This window comes from Cetorhinus maximus, chromosome 24, assembly GCF_964194155.1.
Source record: "Cetorhinus maximus chromosome 24, sCetMax3.hap1.1, whole genome shotgun sequence".
In the NCBI taxonomy this organism is placed as follows: Eukaryota; Metazoa; Chordata; class Chondrichthyes; order Lamniformes; family Cetorhinidae; genus Cetorhinus; species Cetorhinus maximus.
In genome coordinates, this window is record NC_135902.1 from 2,653,284 (window position 1) to 2,671,252 (window position 17,969).

General features: G+C 44.5%; 1 protein-coding gene across 1 annotated transcript in view; it reads left to right on the forward strand.

Annotated features, from left to right (window-relative positions):
• Window positions 1–17,969, forward strand: part of fbxw10 (F-box and WD repeat domain containing 10) — a 62,045-nt gene that overhangs the window by 13,472 nt on the left and 30,604 nt on the right. Inside the window, exons 3-4 of the mRNA XM_078570673.1 lie at window positions 855–1,055; window positions 8,681–8,808. Of these exons, the coding sequence (XP_078426799.1) occupies window positions 855–1,055; window positions 8,681–8,808 (329 nt within the window). The remainder of the gene's footprint in view (window positions 1–854; window positions 1,056–8,680; window positions 8,809–17,969) is intronic.

Here is a 17,969-nt window from a genome sequence, read left to right on the forward strand (position 1 = left end):
ACCTGGTGGGGAGGGGAGTCTACCTACTGAGAGCTGCCTGCCAATCAAAGGCCAGCAGCTCTGGTGCTCAGCAGCGCCACTAGGGAGGCTGTGTCTGCTGCTGGAAGGGCAGGCACTGGAGCACCAGGATCATGAAGCAACCCAGGCACCAGGTGAGTAACTTGGGGGGATAATTTCGTGGAGCAGGGTTCGCAGGGACAGGGGTGCAGGGGGGGGTTAGCAGCAAGGGCAGAGGCTGGCACTCTGCAGGCTCCCCCCCTTCCCCATGTTGAGCCTTGATCAGGCGCTGAATGTCTTTGATTGTGGGACCCCCACCTCCCAGAGGTGACAAGCATGGTTTTACCTGTCAGAAACAGGCCCACCTGCTGCTGGGTTGATACCCAGGGGGAGACTTGTTAAGTGGTCATTAATTGTTTACTTAAGGCCCTCAATAGGCGGCTGGGTGGGACAGCCAATCATGGGCCTCCTTGCCCAGAAGTTAATTCTGGCTGAGGTTGGGAAGGCAGTGGGATTCCGGGTACGTCACCATCCCACCTAAATACTCACCACCTCACCTCCAAACTGACCACCAGCGAGAGCAGAAGATTCCGCCCAATATGTGAGTAAAGCTTAACGTTGTGTCTATGGTTAACTAATCATTTCTCCTATGGTGCTACATTAAATGGAAAATACTCATTGTGCATTCAAAATGTTTGCTTAGATCTAACTGTTGGAAATATTTAACAGCTAGGGCTAAAAGATTTGAATACATTTGTACTACTGGAATTACTTAGAAACTTGGTGTAGTTTACAGCAGGAAGTCTTACCGTCAGTATGGGTTAGCTTTTCTCAAATGATTCACAGATATTTTTTAGTTGCAGCTCCAAGAAATAATATTCAGTCAAAAGTTGAAAGGATGAGGAAGAAGCAATCGCTGTCATTGAAGGATTTATCTGCTGAGGGTGAACTTCCATCTTTGACATTTATAACTTCATCTTTCGAGGCTACCTCAGGGGTCACTCATCATAAGGACTTCCTTCGCTGTCTTCCTATTCATCTGGCAAAATGTATACTTGGTGAGGGCTGATTTTGTTTTCAGGTAAAATCTTGGTTGGATTATTTTCTCCGTCGGGCTCGGGCAGTGTGTATGCGCAGTAAGAGAAACATAATTGAATAGAATTAATTTTCCATCGCGGACCCACTACATTTTCAAGATGGAGCCCACTGTAACGCAGTACAAACATTGGCTTGCATTTATAAAGACCCCAAAATGCAACTGAGAAAGCACATGTAGAGATTGGCAATTTAGCCTGCTCGATGTCATCACTGTCGCTGGGTGCCACAGATCCCCTATAACTGGCATCGGAAAGAAATTAACATCAGGAAAGATGCAATCCTAACGCAGAGATCCCTATGTCTTCGGGGTCAGCAGTGAGTACTGTCAGTTTGCTGCTGACCTCAAAGTCCAGGCCAATGCCTTTTTCTATGAAGTGACCTTTGCAAACAAAAGCTCATGACTCTGGGGAGAGAAACGGAGTTAACATTCAAGTTGAATACAACTTCTTCAGAACTTCTGAGATACATTCGACCTGAGACCTTAACTTCGTTTCTCTCTCCACAGACGCTGCCAGACCTGCTGAGTATTTCCAGCATTTTCTGTTTTTATTTCAGGTCTCCAGCATTTGGAGAATTTTGCTTTTATTTTTGATTGGCCAAACCCGACTCAAACAGCAGCTGGTGTCTAATATTACCAATGCTAACCTCTCAATTGGCTGATTTCATGTAGACTGCCAGTGTTTTCATTACTCAATGTGGTCTTGGTAAAAATGTAAATCAGATTATGATTTGCTGACAGCAAAAAGCAGAATATATCAACAGAAAAAAATACTACACAAAAAAACCGACTTGTGTCCAAAGAGACTGTAAAATAAGAGCAAAATGTTGTGGATGCCGGAAACCTGAATTCAGATTTCCAAATAGACTGTGTTGCCTTTCCCTACATCCCCTCCATTACCTGAATCATCACTGTCTCTGCATGTTCTACATTGCAGCTGTTGCTTCTGAAGCTGGTGCTGTCTGCCTGTATGACTGTAAAGGGCATCTGGAGGCAATTCTGATGATGACAGATACATTGCACAGTTGACACCAGTAATTGCTTCCCAGCCAATCAGCTAATTTCTGCTTCCGCTATTACAAAACCCACTTCATTTTCCAGTTTGCTGAACTGTTTGACCTGCATCTTGGGCAAAGTAGAGGCCACAGCGCTCATGTGAGGAAGAAATTCCTGCTGAAAATGTATATGTGAACGGAGGGTGCGCCAACAGTTCATTGTTGAGGTTCACAACTGAAGAAAGACTGGGCTGGATGTGAGCAGGTCCTCTGGAGATGGGCTGCCAAGTGGGAGGGCGGGTAAAATGGGGGCGGAAAGTGTAGGGAGGGGGGAGCCTGACATCTTCCCACCACTGTGACTTATTGCCAGCAGTGGGAACCTGAGTGGTACATTGTGGCAATTAAGTGCCCAATTAAGGGTCACTTTCCACCCTCACTGGCATTTTACCAGCACTGGAGGGGTCACCAGCTTCATCTGGCGACTGCCAGTGTCTCCCAGCAGGTGTGGTGGTGGGGGGGAAGGTTCTCCTTTATGGTCACTCCATGGCCCCCAGAGGGGCCTCCTGGGTGGTAATGGCCGCCTCCATGGATTGTGCTCCACCATCCTCCTGTCACTGTGGCTTGCTTCCAACCTCTCTGTCCCCTCCTTCATCCCGCAGCCTCAGCAGTGACCACTTCTACTAGCGGCACTGCCATGGCTGCCAAGACGCTGGCCCTCTGGCTCAGCAGCTCTGGTTGGGGTGAGGAGGGCCACTGTCCTCAGTCGGACAGTGGCATCCTGTTAACTGGCTGCCCCTGGTAAGGGCTCTGCAGCCCAGTGGCACAGGGTCAGGTCCAGCTTTTGGTCCGAGCGGCGAAACCTCTTGCTGAAAAATTCAGCTGGAAGTTAAATTCTCCAATAGTGGATTCATCTGGAATAGGAAAGAAAAAATAGGTACAAAAAAATCTTTATATTCTGTTTCAAAAATGATAAACACATATACACATTCATTATTGTAAGTGTATAAGGCATCACAGACAGTTTGCTCACATTGAAACTTGGTTGTAGACATTTTAATTCCCTTCCTTGCTGTTTGCGAGCACCAAAATATTAGTTTAAATCAACTGAGTTGGTTTTATATTTCACTGATACTTCAAAACGTTGGGTGGAATTGTCCAGTCCTGTTGGTGGCAGGTGGGGGGTGGGAGGGGGGCTACAATTTGGCAGGAGGGGCACAGATTAGTTTCAGGCTGGTGTGAGAGCACAGTGGGATTATCCGATGTGAAAGTGTAAGAGCACAGCGGGATTATCCGATGTGAAAGTGTGAGAGCACAGTGGGATTATCCGATGTGAAAGTGTGAGAGCACAGTGGGATTATCCGATGTGAAAGTGTGAGAGCACAGTGGGATTATCCGATGTGAAAGTGTGAGAGCACAGTGGGATTATCCGATGTGAAAGTGTGAGAGCACAGTGGGATTATCCGATGTGAAAGTGTGAGAGCACAGTGGGATTATCCGATGTGAAAGTGTGAGAGCACAGTGGGATTATCCGATGTGAAAGTGTGAGAGCACAGTGGGATTATCCGATGTGAAAGTGTGAGAGCACAGTGGGATTATCCGATGTGAAAGTGTGAGAGCACAGTGGGATTATCCGATGTGAAAGTGTAAGAGCACAGTGGGATTATCCGATGATGTCCGCCATGGCAGAATGCCAATCCCACTGGAGGCCGGTGTGAACCCGATTGGCATCCCGCTGACTGGATGCAAAGTAAGACCTGACCGAGTTCATCCCCCCCCCCACGCCCGATTTACTATTATGTCGGTAGGAAAACCCGCCAGCCCAGAACACGCCTGGACAGGCGTGACGCGTGACATGCAGAAGTCGGGACTTGCCGTTAGGGCCTTGCTCAGATGGTGGACATCCGAGGAGCAGAAGGTGCTGGAGTCCTACAGATGCTGGAACCTGGAGGAACACGTGCATCACATGCTGGGTGGATTCTCATGGACATGGCTCCATGGGGGGAGTAAGTGGGGCGTGCGGGGCTGGGGAGTGTGTGTGTGGTGGGGGTATGTCCAGGTGAACGTGCAAGGGAGGGGGCTGTGGAGTCAATGACAGCCTCCTGGGGTGCAAACTGAGTGTGGTCATGGTAGGGGGGAATGGTGAGTGTGAGAGGGCAGAGGGAGCTGGCAGGGTGGGAGGGTGAGGGTGCGTTAGTAGCGGTAGAAGGGAAGGCGATGATGGTTGTTATGAACTCAGAGGCAGACACTGACCCTGGGAGTGGGAAGGAGGAGGTTGGGGAGGTCGATGGGGGTGGGGATGGGGGTGGGATTCTCAGGAAGGTAGGGAATGTGCACGTTCACTGGGACATTCTGCAATGACAGGGGTTTGGTAGGTGGTGGGGAGGTGGAAAGTGATGTTGGGGGTCGATAATGATGGCGGAAAGGATGGGGGAGCTGATGATATACTCGAACACAACCACGGTTGTCAAAATCAAAAGTGAGGGGAGCCTCGTACTGGACAGGTACAGGTGCTGCCTGTGAGTGGGCGGAGATGCAGGTCAGCTCAGATGGACAACTGAAAGTGAACCCCAGAGGCAGCATTGAAAATGCTCGGGACAGTGAGATGAGTGTGATGGATGAAGGCTCCGTGTGTGTGAGAGAGTGATTGCACGAGGCTCCGAAAGTCCCTGTCTCTCTCACACACATTTCTCCCTCCAGAATCACTCACATATTCTGGGTGTGTGCAGCTGAACTGCTAGTTGGGGGTGGATGCAGTGCAAGAACTCACGAACCCTGTCAATGAAGCTGAAAGACAACATTACACATTAATCAGTGAAAGTGAATATATTTTCAGATTATAAAGTGACAAAATGTGTTCACCTGTGCAACCACTTGTGATCAGAAATTCTTAACTTTTCTAGGCCTCCCATTTCTTCTAGGTGCTGCCCTGACATCCGCAGCAGGGGTGGAGACAGCCTGTGCAATGGTTGCCCTGTTACCTCTGATGACTTTGTGCATCCTTTAGAGAGCCAAGGCCTTGAGGGTCCTGCCTTGCTCTGGCTGTCCTCCTGTGGGCAGCTGTTCCCTCTGCGGTGACAGAGGATGAGGTTGAAGGGGGGGTCACAGGAAAAGGGGACTCGGAGGGAGTGGACAGCCTAAGGGAGATTCCTAAGTGGATTACCCAAGTGTCCAGCTGCCACTCCTCCCCTGTTTGGGTGCCCGGGGGCCCCGGCCTGACTCCTTGAGGGGAAGGAGCACCTGGTGGGATGTAAGATGCCCCCTTTTCTGTCTTGCATTGTCACTGTGGGAACTCAGCCATGGATCCCGTGATGGAGTGCAGGTCTGTGTGCAACTCCACTTTCTGTTGGACCAGGGTCTCCATGGCGTCCACCATCCTTCCCATGGAGACCTCCATACGCGCACATGTGGGCACCACTTTATCAGAGAGCAGGTGGGCACACTGCTCTGACTCATGTGCCAATTTGTTGAGGGCTTCCAACAGCTCTGTGTGATGTTCCCTCGCCTTCTGCTGACTCTCCAGGATGGGTCAGAAGGCCTAACCCAGAGATTTGTCATCTGACTCGGACCTCACAGATGCCTCTTCCCCCGCCATTCTCCGAGTGTCGGGGAGCTCGGCTGATCCTGCTTTCTCCTGCTGTGGACACGTGTCCGTGCGGTGACCACCAGGTTGTGAACCCGAGCCTGCTCTAGATCTAGGACCCACTGAGGTGTGTGTCTCTGCGCTGGTGGAGGGTGTGGCTAAGCGCCGTGAGGGGTCTTCTGAACCAAAGTAGAGATGATTAGTGTATGGCAGCAGAGTTAAAAGCAGGAGAGAGAGGGATGATGTGGTGCAGGATCCTCAGGTGGGTGCTCACTGCTGACCTCACCATTACCACAGGCACGGTCCATGTCCTCACCAGTCAGTGTGATGGCACACTCCCCAAAGTGAGTGAGGGGCCTAATATGGGCCACTCCACCCCTGGTCCGGGACCTCTCCCTGCTGTTATAAGCCAGCTTCTCCTGCATGGAAACAGACGGGGAGAGTGTGAGTGGGACACATGGCTCTGTGTGGAATGTTTGTGTGGTGAGAGGAGACATGGACAGGATGAGGACACAAGCTCCGGAGGATATGAGCCTGATGGAGATGTGAGGGTGTGTGTGAGAGTTAGTGGTGTTGTCTCTTGAGGTGTGAGATCTCTGTGGATGTGTGATGGGTTTGTGAGTGTGTGGGTTGAGAGTGATGAGGTGGTTGACTTACCCTGGCGGAACGGGTGAGATCATTCATCCGCTTCCTGCACTGGGTGGCTGACCTTCTCTGTGGTCCTGTGGTGCTGATCGCTGCTGCTGACCGCCTCTCAGGCCAGATTGGTGACTCTGGTGGATCTCCTGCGGCCTGAGCGTGGGTAGAGGACATTGCTGCAGCCTCCCACTGCATCCAGCACGTGCCCCAGAGAGACGTCACTAAATGTGGGGGCTGCCGTCTGCTTTCAGGGCCGTCTGGCACTTGGAGCAGTCCTGGTCTGTAGACATGGAGTCGGCTGCGCTTTGGTGCACTTTAAATATGGCGCCCGGAGTGAGGAAGTGCTGAGGTCACAGTGCGGTGGGCAAATCCGATTCCGCCCGCCAGCGACCCGGAGTGTTTCCGGTGAATGTGTCATTAATGAGGCTGGGGAGGGGCAACACGGCATGAAAACCTGCCATTGCGGCCGGCGGGTAAAACAACTTCTTTTCATGCTCGATACCGCGTTTTGTGCAAACCTGGGACAATTCCACCCATTGTGAGTAAATATTCACTACCTCTATCAGCTAGTATCATGTTCTAAAAATGTTAACCTAACTGTAAGATCATGGGCTGAATTTTCACCTTGGGCATGCGGGTGAGCATCCCGACATCATCGCGCACTTGTGTGATATTCCAGTCGGTGGGCGTGTGCAGGAGTCGGCAGTTAAGAGGGATGTTAAGCCCATTAATCGATTAATCAAATAGAATTCTTCCCTGCCTGTCCAACCTTACGGTTGGTCGATGGGTGAATAGTCTAAGCAACCTTTGGAGTTTTGAGGATTCACGGGCGGGATGAGGTTTCCGATGTTAATTAAAAATAAAGTAAAAATTTTCAGAACTCATTTGCAACATGTCCCTGCTCATGTGACAGAATCACCATGAGGGGACATGCTTTCCTTTATTTTTATAAAACTTCATTTTTAATGTGGAAAATCTTCAGCTCCCTGAGGCAGCCGTGTGCCTTCAGGGTTCTTTCTGTGAGCATAACTTTGTGCATGTGCTGATTTCTGTTCTCACCGCCCTCCCCACAGCCCTCCGCCCCCCGCCACCCCAAGGCAGCGCTAAGCGGTAATTGGCCGGGTTTAATTGTTAAATCGTGGTCAGGGCCCAATCGCGGGTGGCAGACCATAGCGAGGCCACTCCCGGGCCCGCCCACCTGCCGAGGTGAACAACTAATCAAAGAATATTCCTATTGTGTAGTGCAGTTTCAAATATGGAAGGCTGCACCCTTAACCATAACTCACTTAAAACACTGCAAACTACCATAATAAAACTAGAAAATGGGATTGCTGAAAAATAACACCTTTTGTTATCTTGGATGTACCTGGAATAGTTTAAGGTGCTTCTTGCTGGTTACTGGCATGTTGTCAAATTGGGAAACCTACTATGTCATCGGCTTGTGGACGAATTTAGGCGTGTGTTGAATAGTTGAGGCAAGTAGAATACCAGATTAGTATATGAGGGATGAAAGAATGGGAGAGTTAGATGAAGTGGGATGGAAGGAGGTTCATGTAGAGCATGAATGCTGGTCAAATGGCCTGTTCCTATGCTTTACATTCAACCTAGTCCCAGGTAAAAACCAGCAACTGCATCTTCCTATAAAGAATGTACTTTGTACAGGCACTGTTTATTATTTTTGATGTCAGGCTCCTTCCACGTTTCTAAATATGAACTTCTAATCAGCTGTTATTCTGCTCACTCCCTCAATCGAATGCTCTCAACCACAGTTCCTCCACTGGCCCAACTAAAAGAAAGGGCAGTTCCACAACTGAGAGCAAGTAAACTGAATGTTGGTAAAGCTGGATTGGAGCATTATACCTCCTAACACCACCGTGCTCCCATGGCTATGACAGTCTAATATTATTAGTCACTTATGGATCATCAGGGAGGGCAGATCTCTATCACTGTTTGTCTTCAAAGTACTGAAATTGAGGTGAACACAGAAGAATAGTATCAGAGACTTATGTCTATATGAAGATAACTATCAGTTAGGTATGTCAAATTAATTTCCACTAGAATTCATCATAACTCCATTTCTTAATATGGGATTTTTCTCAATTCCAGGCCTATTAAACCTATTTCACAGTTTAAAATCTATGGGAAGTTTAGATCCAGATAAATCAAGAAGCAAATTACTGCGGATGCTGGAAATCTTGAGATAAAACAGAAAATGTTGGAAATCTTCAGCAGGTCAGGCAGTATCTGTGGAGAGAAGCAGAGTTAACGTTTCGGGTTAATGACCTTTCATAAGAATTATGCAGTCTAACTGTATAACGGTTTCTTCTTTAAATATAAAAATCTCTAATGAATTAAACATTTCTTTTCCATTAGGTTTCCTAGATCAAAAATCTCTCAAAAGATGTATGTGTGTGTCACGACACTGGGCCTTCTTGGCAAAGGAGATTATCAGGGATAAGCTGGCTCTCCAGTGCATTTTTGATGAAGTCGTCAAGTTACAGGTATCATTAACAGTATTCTTTATGTATCATCAGGTATATTTAAGATTAAAATTCCTGGCAGCAGGCCATGATGTTGCTTACAGATTTCACTTTATTAAAACAAATCTGGTTTGGGTTTTTACTGCATAAGATGGGAATCAACCTGGTAATATTAAGAAGAATGAGAGATTAATTGAACAAAAATTATATTTCAGTTATTGGTCATGAGGCGTCTTGAGATCATCGAGATGTTTGAGGACCTAACTGGCAGGATCAAGTGAACGTTTGGCAGAAATGTTTGAAAAAGTGCAGGAGCAATTTGTACTGCTTATTTTATGTGATCAGTAACAAAACGCAATTAATTACTTAGTTCCAGCATGACTCGAAGAGATTAATTCTGAATTGGGTTTTGAGAAAAGGATTAAAGTGAATAAAAAAAAAGTTTTTGAGTTTTGAACTTTAAAATATTAGAGCTAGAATACTCAGATTGAACCACACAAAGATTGTGAAATTAATGTAATTGCGTAAAACGTCATTGAAAGTCACTTGACAGATTGACAACCTTGGGGAAAATTTAATTACCATAAAACCTAGTCATGTGGGCAAGCTGTGATGACCCTGGGAAATTGACGCCTGCTTCCTGGATTATCACCCGTCAGCCTCCTCCTCAGCTCCAAGGAAAACAACTCCAGCCTATCCAATCCCTCCTCATAGCTGCAATTTTCAAGCCCTGGCTACATTCTTGTAAATCTCCTTCACGCTCTCTCTCCAGAGCAATTATGTCCTTGCCGTAATGTGGTGACCAGAACTGTGCACAAATATTCCAGCTGTGGCCTAACCAGTATTTTATACAGTTCCATCATTACATCCTTGCTTTTGTATTCAATCCCTCACCCAATAAAGGAAAGCATTCCATATGCTTTCTCTACCACCTTATCCCCCTGTTCTTTCACCTTCAGGGACCTGTGGACATGCACTCCAAGGCCTCTCACTTCCTCTACCCTTCCCAATATCCTCCCATTTGTTGTGTATTCCTTAGCTTTTTTTGCCCTCCCCAAATGCACTAATTCACACTTCTCTGGATTGAATTCCATCTGTCACATATGAAGCATGTGTGGAGCTCAGCCATTTTATTCACCTATAAGTAACAAACTCTTTGCAGTTACTACTTCACGAATGTTGGTAGTATATAGTAGAATATATAATGTTATACCTTAAAAATGGAGATGAATGTTTTAAATGAAAATATCCTCGTTTATTTTTGTTTGAGGGGAAAATAATGATCACAGTATTTATGCCGTTTTAATGAAGATCATCTCCTTTTATGCTTTATTTACTTCACACAGTTGCCTTTGATAGCAAAAACGTAAGGTATACAAACCAGCCAAGCACTGAAACTCACTGTGGGCCCTGAAACCCACTGCGGGAGGGGAGCTGTGTCACATGTGCCTCCAAATGGGGGAATGAAAATGGGGCCGCAAAGATAAAAGATAAAAGCATGCATCAGGTCCAGTTTGATTCTGGCCTCACTTCTTCAGACAAACAATTTTTGTTTTTTTTAACCGATGACCTACGCAGAGCTTTTCTTGACACCAAGGAGAATCCACAGTCAGAAAGTGGCTGATGTGTATTGGACTGTGCGCGCGCAGTTCTTTCAGAGTTGCGTTTACAACATGCACTTGTTGCATCTCGCCTAAAAATAGTTTTACCATTTCTGCTAAATATTCCCTGCAAAATAAACAGTATGGTTTTGGTGCCTCGGAAGCTAATTCCATTTGTAACACCAAATGGAATTAAATAGAGTAGAGCTTAAGGATACAATGAGGCCAGAAGTATTTGTTCATCCAACAAGCCAACAAATTATTAAATTCATCTCCTTTTAGCAGTGATTTGAAGAAAAGAGAATATAGAAATAATGGGTTACAGCATTGTTCATTCACCTCTAGCATCTGGATTTGTATCTAACCTTGAGAAATATGAGCAGGAGTAGACCATTGAACCTGCTCTGCTATTCGGTTAGATCATGACTGAATATCTACATCAAGACCACTTTTCTGCCCTATCCCCATAACTCATTGATACCCATAGAATCCAGAATCTATCCATCTCAGTCTCAGGTAAATCAACAAAGCAATTGAAACTCTGAGATAGAGAATGCCAAAGATTCGCGACCCTCTGAGTGAAGAAATGTCTCCTCCATTTTAGTCCTAAATGACTGACCCCTTAACCTGAGACTGTGACCCCAAGCTCTAGACTCTCCAAACAGGGGGACCAGCCTCTCAGAATCTACCCTGTCAATCACTAATAATTTTGTGTTTCAGTGAAATCACCTCTCAATCTTCTAAACTCCAGAGAAACTCAGCTCAAGCCAACATATTATTCTCTGAGTAAAATGACTAATTTGTGTGCAGTATTGTGCTGTAGATTTGCAATACTGAAGTTTGGTAGCTTAGGCGTTTTACTCTGCATATGGCTATACCAAACTTGATCAGGGAGTGCTTGGTGCTGACATTGTACTAGAAGAGGAAAATTGTTTTCCATTTATTTGCATGGACATCCTTCACCTTAATGAGTTGACAATATTTGATATGTTATATAGAGATATGTTGGGGCTTATTTTCAAACCAACATTGCAAATATTTCTAGCCTCATTTACCTGTTTGATTCACAAAACGAGCTTCTTGTCTAAAAGCTATTGCCAAAAAAGAGGCACAAATCACAATGAAATAGTGATTGTTATGGAGGAATTAGAGTACCAGAGGATGAACAGTGATGGGTCAAGTGGCCTTTTCTAATCCTCCTTACGGTGTTGTTGATGAGCACTATTTGCACTGATTCTCTTGCAGGATTGTAAGGGTTGTTGACAGCTCCTATCATTCCTCTGCAAGTTTTTTTTTATCTAGTTGGTAAAAATTGGGGATATTGGTCTGGGGCTTTTTTTCTGAAGTTACCAGGGCATCTCCAGTGGCTAGCTGTATAATTTTCATCAATAATTTTAAAAGGATCAAGTACGAACCTGTGAAATCTTTGGAAGGGTTCGGAAATGCGCCGAAAACACATTTCCATTTTTTTGTTAAAAACAAAATATGCGGATGCTGGAAATCTGAATAAAAACAGAAAATCTCAACAGATCAAGCAGCATCGGTGGAGAGAGAAACAGAGTTAACGTTTTGAGTCTGTATAACTCTTCTTCATATTGGACTTGAAATGTTGACTCTGTTTCTTTCTCCACAGATGCTCCCTGACCTGCTGAGTTTTTCCAGCATTTTCTCTTTCTTATTCCTTTTTTTTAGGTAAGTTTGAAAATCGACTCTTTTATGAGAGGCAGCAAAATGTATATTTTGATACGATTGTCTTTACCGTAAAAATGAAAGAAAATAGGTGACAGAACAAAGGTGAAAACCGTGGAACAAATAAAGATGGACATGAAACAAAAAGGCCGCAAAGGAAAACATAAAGGGAAAGGAGGAGAGAGAATCAGAAAGCAGAAAAGAAAGGAAACAACCTTAGAAGCATGCGTCAGGCAACTAGAAAATAGAAAAATACACTTAACTAACAAAGCATCTAAGAAGATTGACACAGAAGTAGTGCAGGTATTTATGAGAACTGATCTCTTAGCACGTTAACTATCCAATTATATGTAAATAAGGAGGTTGTAGCAGGGACTGTGGATTCGTTTCACAGTTAAAGTCATCAAATGGTCACATTTTAGATGCTCTTTCACATTGTCCTAATCCTTTTCGGGTGTTTAATTATTTAAATGATTCGTGCACTAGCCTCTGGACTGTGTTGGTCTACAGATAATTCTAATGTTAAAAGAGTGAAAAATGGGGAAGTGGCAAAGTTGTGCAGAACTATTTACATTTGTGATTTTTTTTATATATAGAAACCCGAGTAGAGCAGATAGCAGCCGTTAGAAATTTCCTGCTCCTATGTAAAGCCTCTTCTCCCTCTGAAATGTTTCTTGCATAAATATAAATGACTCTACCATGTGTCGTACAGAATCTGAAGCTGAGCTGTTTGTGCTAAAAGCCCTAAAGTGTCAAGAAGTCATTTGTGTTTCTGGGAACTGCCCTGACATTTCAATCCTGCCTCGGTCAAAATTGCTTATTGTTGTGTCTAGTAACTCCCAGAAGTTTGAAACAATGGCACTTTTGGACTCAATGTTAGAGCTTCGTTGATTGTATTTCTCAGGTCACACCATGTGCTGTGGACTGACATATTGTTGCTTGGTTACATTGAATGTAGTGCAATTGTGAGCGCTGTGACGCTCTGGGATACTTGAACATATAGTTCCTGAGTCATATTGGAATAATATAACAACCCTCTTACTTTTTAAAACAATATAATTCCTCCATATATCAATATAATTGTTCCAATCATTAACTTTTTATTGGGCTGAATTTTCCCCCTGTTGCGGGGGGGGGGGTGGTTGTGCGGGGCGGGCTGGAGCAAGCGGGTACCTGATCGGTGCCCCCGATTGAGTACACACCGCCATTTAACGTGGGGGGGTCAATTAAGGCCCACCCAGCTTGACACACACCTGGAAGCGCTGAACGCTCCCTGTGTGGGCGGGCGGGGGTGGGGCGGGGGGAGGGTTTCAGGGCGTGTGCGGGAAGGAGCACAGGAATCTTAAGGAAGATTAGCTTAAGTTTTGAAAAATGTAATAAAGGTCAAAAAAAATGTTAAGGACATTTCCCCTCATGTGAAACTGTCACATGAGCTGGGACATGTGCATTAATTTTTTCAAAAAATTTTATTTAATTAATGAACACTTCATGAAACCTCATCCCGCCCGTGGATGAGGTTTCATGAAAAATGTGAAGGCCGCCTGGGCTCTTCGCCTGCCCGACAAACCTTAAGGTTGGACAGGCAGCGTTCTTAATAACTTTATTTACTTTCTTAATGGCCTTAATAGGCCTTTGACAGTTTGGCAGGTGTGCAGCTGAGGTGGCTGCTTGCCCGGCCAAACTGACAATCTAAATGACGCGCGTTGACGTTGGGACACCCGCCTGATGTCACCGTGTGTCAGGTTACGTGTCAGCGCGCAGGCCCCGCCCCTGCTCACCGACGGGAAAATTCTTCCCATTATATCTAAAGAAAATTAACAATCCACTTTCATAATTAAACAACTTAAATGTCTTGCATAACTTGTTTTCTTTTCTGAAAAAACATTATTCATGGTATTATGTAGGTGGTAGAATGTTGTGCCTCCATCTCTTGGATTTGGTCATTGTTGTTCTGGATGATGAGTTGACATGCTATACTGGCAATGTTGTGTATGTTGCTTCTGGTGTTGTAGGAGTTGTGCTTGATGTTGTTGATGCTGTGTCACTTGCTGGTGATATTTATGTTTCACCACTTGTCGCTGACGTTGTTGATGTCTCGGCTGGTTAGTGCTGGCATCTCGGCTGGTTAGTGCTGGCATCTCGGCTGGTTAGTGCTGGCATCTCGGCTGGTTAGTGCTGACATCTCGGCTGGTTAGTGCTGACATCTCGGCTGGTTAGTGCTGGCATCTCGGCTGGTTAGTGCTGGCATCTCGGCTGGTTAGTGCTGACATCTCGGCTGGTTAGTGCTGGCATCTCGGCTGGTTAGTGCTGGCATCTCGGCTGGTTAGTGCTGGCATCTCGGCTGGTTAGTGCTGGCATCTCGGCTGGTTAGTGCTGGCATCTCGGCTGGTTATTGCTGGCATCTCGGCTGGTTAGTGATGTTGGTGGTGTTGATGATCTCTTCTGCTTTTCCAGCTCAGGTGTAGGTCGAATATGGACTTTGTTCCTTCTCATTTGCCTATCAGTTTCAATCTGAATGATGTATGACTTGGAGTCTCAGCTTAACTTTTGTTGGATTCCAGATTTTCTGATTGGATCCTGTACATGTACAGTTTGTCCTTTCAGCAGCTCAGGCTGGATTTAGCATTTGGATGTGAATGTTACTGATTTTCTCTCTTGTACCAGGGCTACTCCCCTTTTGTAGAAGCATCCACTTGCAGAGTGACAGGTTTCTTTCTGTTGTAGTATGACAGACTTGTCTCCTTACACACCACCACTTTGAGTTTGCTGAAACTCCTATTGTGTGACTTTGACCACTGATACTTAACATCTTCATTCACCAGCACTCCTCAGTTTGCTGTATGTTCTGACATGTGAGGTATGAAATAACTCATGTATTGGTTCAAGCAAGGAAACTTCTGAACTCTTTCTGGTCTCTTGGAGCTTCTATCTCCGAGCTAGCTGTGACTGTTTCAGGACCTGGCTTAACTCCGTCAGGTGCGTACACCATTCCAGAGAACTGGCTTCTGTCACCTTCACAAGCCTTTTGCTTGCACTTAACTTGATCCCAGCTTTTCTCTCCATGACTTCATGTAGATGGTAGTCATAATCTTTTCCATCTGCACTATAGGCCTGAATATCATCAGCTGTGCCGATTGCTCCTTTACATCCACTGTATATCTCGTCTGCTGGAACACATTCTGGCTCACTTTGAGGCCAAAAGCTAGATGCAGGAATTTGTACTGACCAAAAGGTGTGATGGGGAAGATTCCTCATCAAACTTCACATTCCAATAGCCATTTCTTGCATCAAGTTTGCTGAAAACTTTGCAACTGATCTATCCCAGGAGAGCAGGACCACCTGTTTCAGTGACATAGACATAAAGTTAACATATTTTCCTTTGTGTCTCCCTCTGATCTGGGTTGTTTCCAGCTGTCGAGTCTCAGTCCCATCGTGTGCTGTCAGCATAATGTTGCTCAGTTTTAGAGCATCTCTCCTTGGGTAACCAGTTTCTTTCACGTCTTCAGGCAAGATCTTCTCGTTTAGCCTGAGTGGGATGATGTTACTCTGTGCTCTGGTATCAAGCATCAGTTTCAGATTTATGGCCATGAGCTTATTTCTCACCCTCTTCCTGATCTGAATGGTGGTGTGAATTTCTCTTTGGGAACTGAAGTATCTAGCCATTTCATGCAGTTGTAACTCTTTCGAGTTATCAATAGTCACAAATTGTAACTCTTTCGAGTACATTCACAGTTCTTGGTTTCCGGGAGTGGGACATGAATCCACAACCTTCTGATTCAAAGGCAAGGGTGCTATGAACTGAGCCACAGCTGACACCTCATTCATGCAGTTGTATGGTTCCTGTGCCTATTGTGTTCTCAAACTCATCGTTAACTTCCAAGGCATGGATGTTTTGGTTTCTCTTCTTTCCCTTCCCATTCCCCCTGTAGCTTCTGCCTCTGATAACTCCTTTACCATTTTCTTTCTTTGTTCTGCACATCTTTTCCCAGTGATTGGGCTTCTCACAGGCTGTGCAGTTTGATCTGTACTTCGGACATTTCCTTCTGTCTATGAACTCGTGGTTGTCCACAGCTGTTGCATGTTGTTCCCTCTGTGTGCTGTTCATTCTTTGTTGTTTCACTGCATTAACCCTGCCTCCTTTGTCTTGACTTAACTGAAGGCTAGCTGTTCAGGTTCATGCATGATTCAGAGTTTTTTTTTCTCTCTTTGGCAATAATTTGGGTTGATTTTTCTCAATCTAATTCAACATTTATTTAGAAGGTTTGGGTGTTACTCACAAAAGCCAGCTGCCACCATATTATGCCTTGTGGTTCCCAGAAGTTTGAAATAAACACACTTTTAGACTCAAATGCTGTATCGAATGTATTTCTCAGATCACACCATGTGCTGGGAACATCATAGATTGGTGCTTGGTACCCTGGCCACAGTGCAGTAGTGAGTGATGTGGCACTCTGGATACTTATGTATACATACACATGAACATGTAGTTCCTAAATCATACTGGAGTAATATAACACTCAAATTCCTGATTCCATATCACAGGTTGAGCAGAGATGAAAAAGACTGTAGAATACATTTGAATGATGAGGAGAAGACTAGAAAGGACAAAAATCGATAAGTTCAGAGTTTTGTTTGAGAGTGTCATGCATGACTGCCATATTTAATGACATAAACCTCCTGCTGTGCCCCTTTGTTACAGCACAAGGGCCTTTAATTAGCGTTCAATTGGAAATGGTGTTATACATTAGAAACTGCAAGCTCTTGTATAATTAACACCCAGACTAGAATAAAAAGAATTGTTTTATATCCAGTATTAAATGCTAAGTGAAAAATCCAGCTGAAATATCTTTTCAGAAATAAAACACCAATTCAGGAGACATCTGACTTTTATTTTCTGGTATTTAACCTTTGTATTTAAAGCAGATAACTTAATTGAGAAGAAGTAGCCCAGCATAAAAAAAGTAGACATCTGGACTAAGACGATGAGAATAAAGCAACTTTCTAAACCCTGCAATAATGCAGTTTTCACTCTTGCTAGACATTGCTTTGCTAAGGCACAAACCATAATTTGTTTTTGAAACAGTAAGTGTTTGTATGTCCTCAAAATGTTTAATGCAGTTTACCATATTTTTGAGATTGGAGGATCAAGCCAAGTTAACTCCCATCTGTGTAAAGATAGGTTTTCGGTGTAAGTATTCACAGCAAGTTATTTTTCATTCATTTACGGGATGTGGGCATCACTGGCCAGGCCTGCATTTATTGCCCATCCCTAATTGCCCTTGGAGTAAATAAAGTTACATGAAGCAGATAAAAGAAAAGTAGCTCCCTGTGGTTCAAACAGATGGATTAAATTGCTGAGTGAGCACAAATGCCATCTTTACAAGGTGCATTCAGCATTGTTGCTAAAAGTAATATTTTTAGAATAGAAATATGGAAAAGTTTGGAATAGTTCCATTATAGTTTGCTATGCACTGTATGCATCTGTAAAAATTGAGTTATTTTTACACTATAAAACATTTTCTTACAGTACTGGCGTGTTTGAATTCTGTGTAATTTTGATAATTCTGGAACATAAGGCGGAATTTTATGTCGATGGGATTTTTTAGCCCTGTCGAAATCAATGGACGTTTGAATGGTTTGCTGTATTTTATGGCCCCACGCCTACCATGACAGGGCTGCAAAATTCCGTCCTTAATGTATTTTTGCGATCACTTTGTTTCTCATTTTTGTTTGCATGAAGCCAATGTGAATGAATTTAAATCGTAGTAATCCCTTTCAAATTATTTGCTTGTTGAGTAGGTTCATTTCATAAATACAAAAGCAGCTAACCACTGATCTTGAAATGATTTTAAAGAAGATGTTATGCAAAATAATTTAGAAAAATGAAAGTTA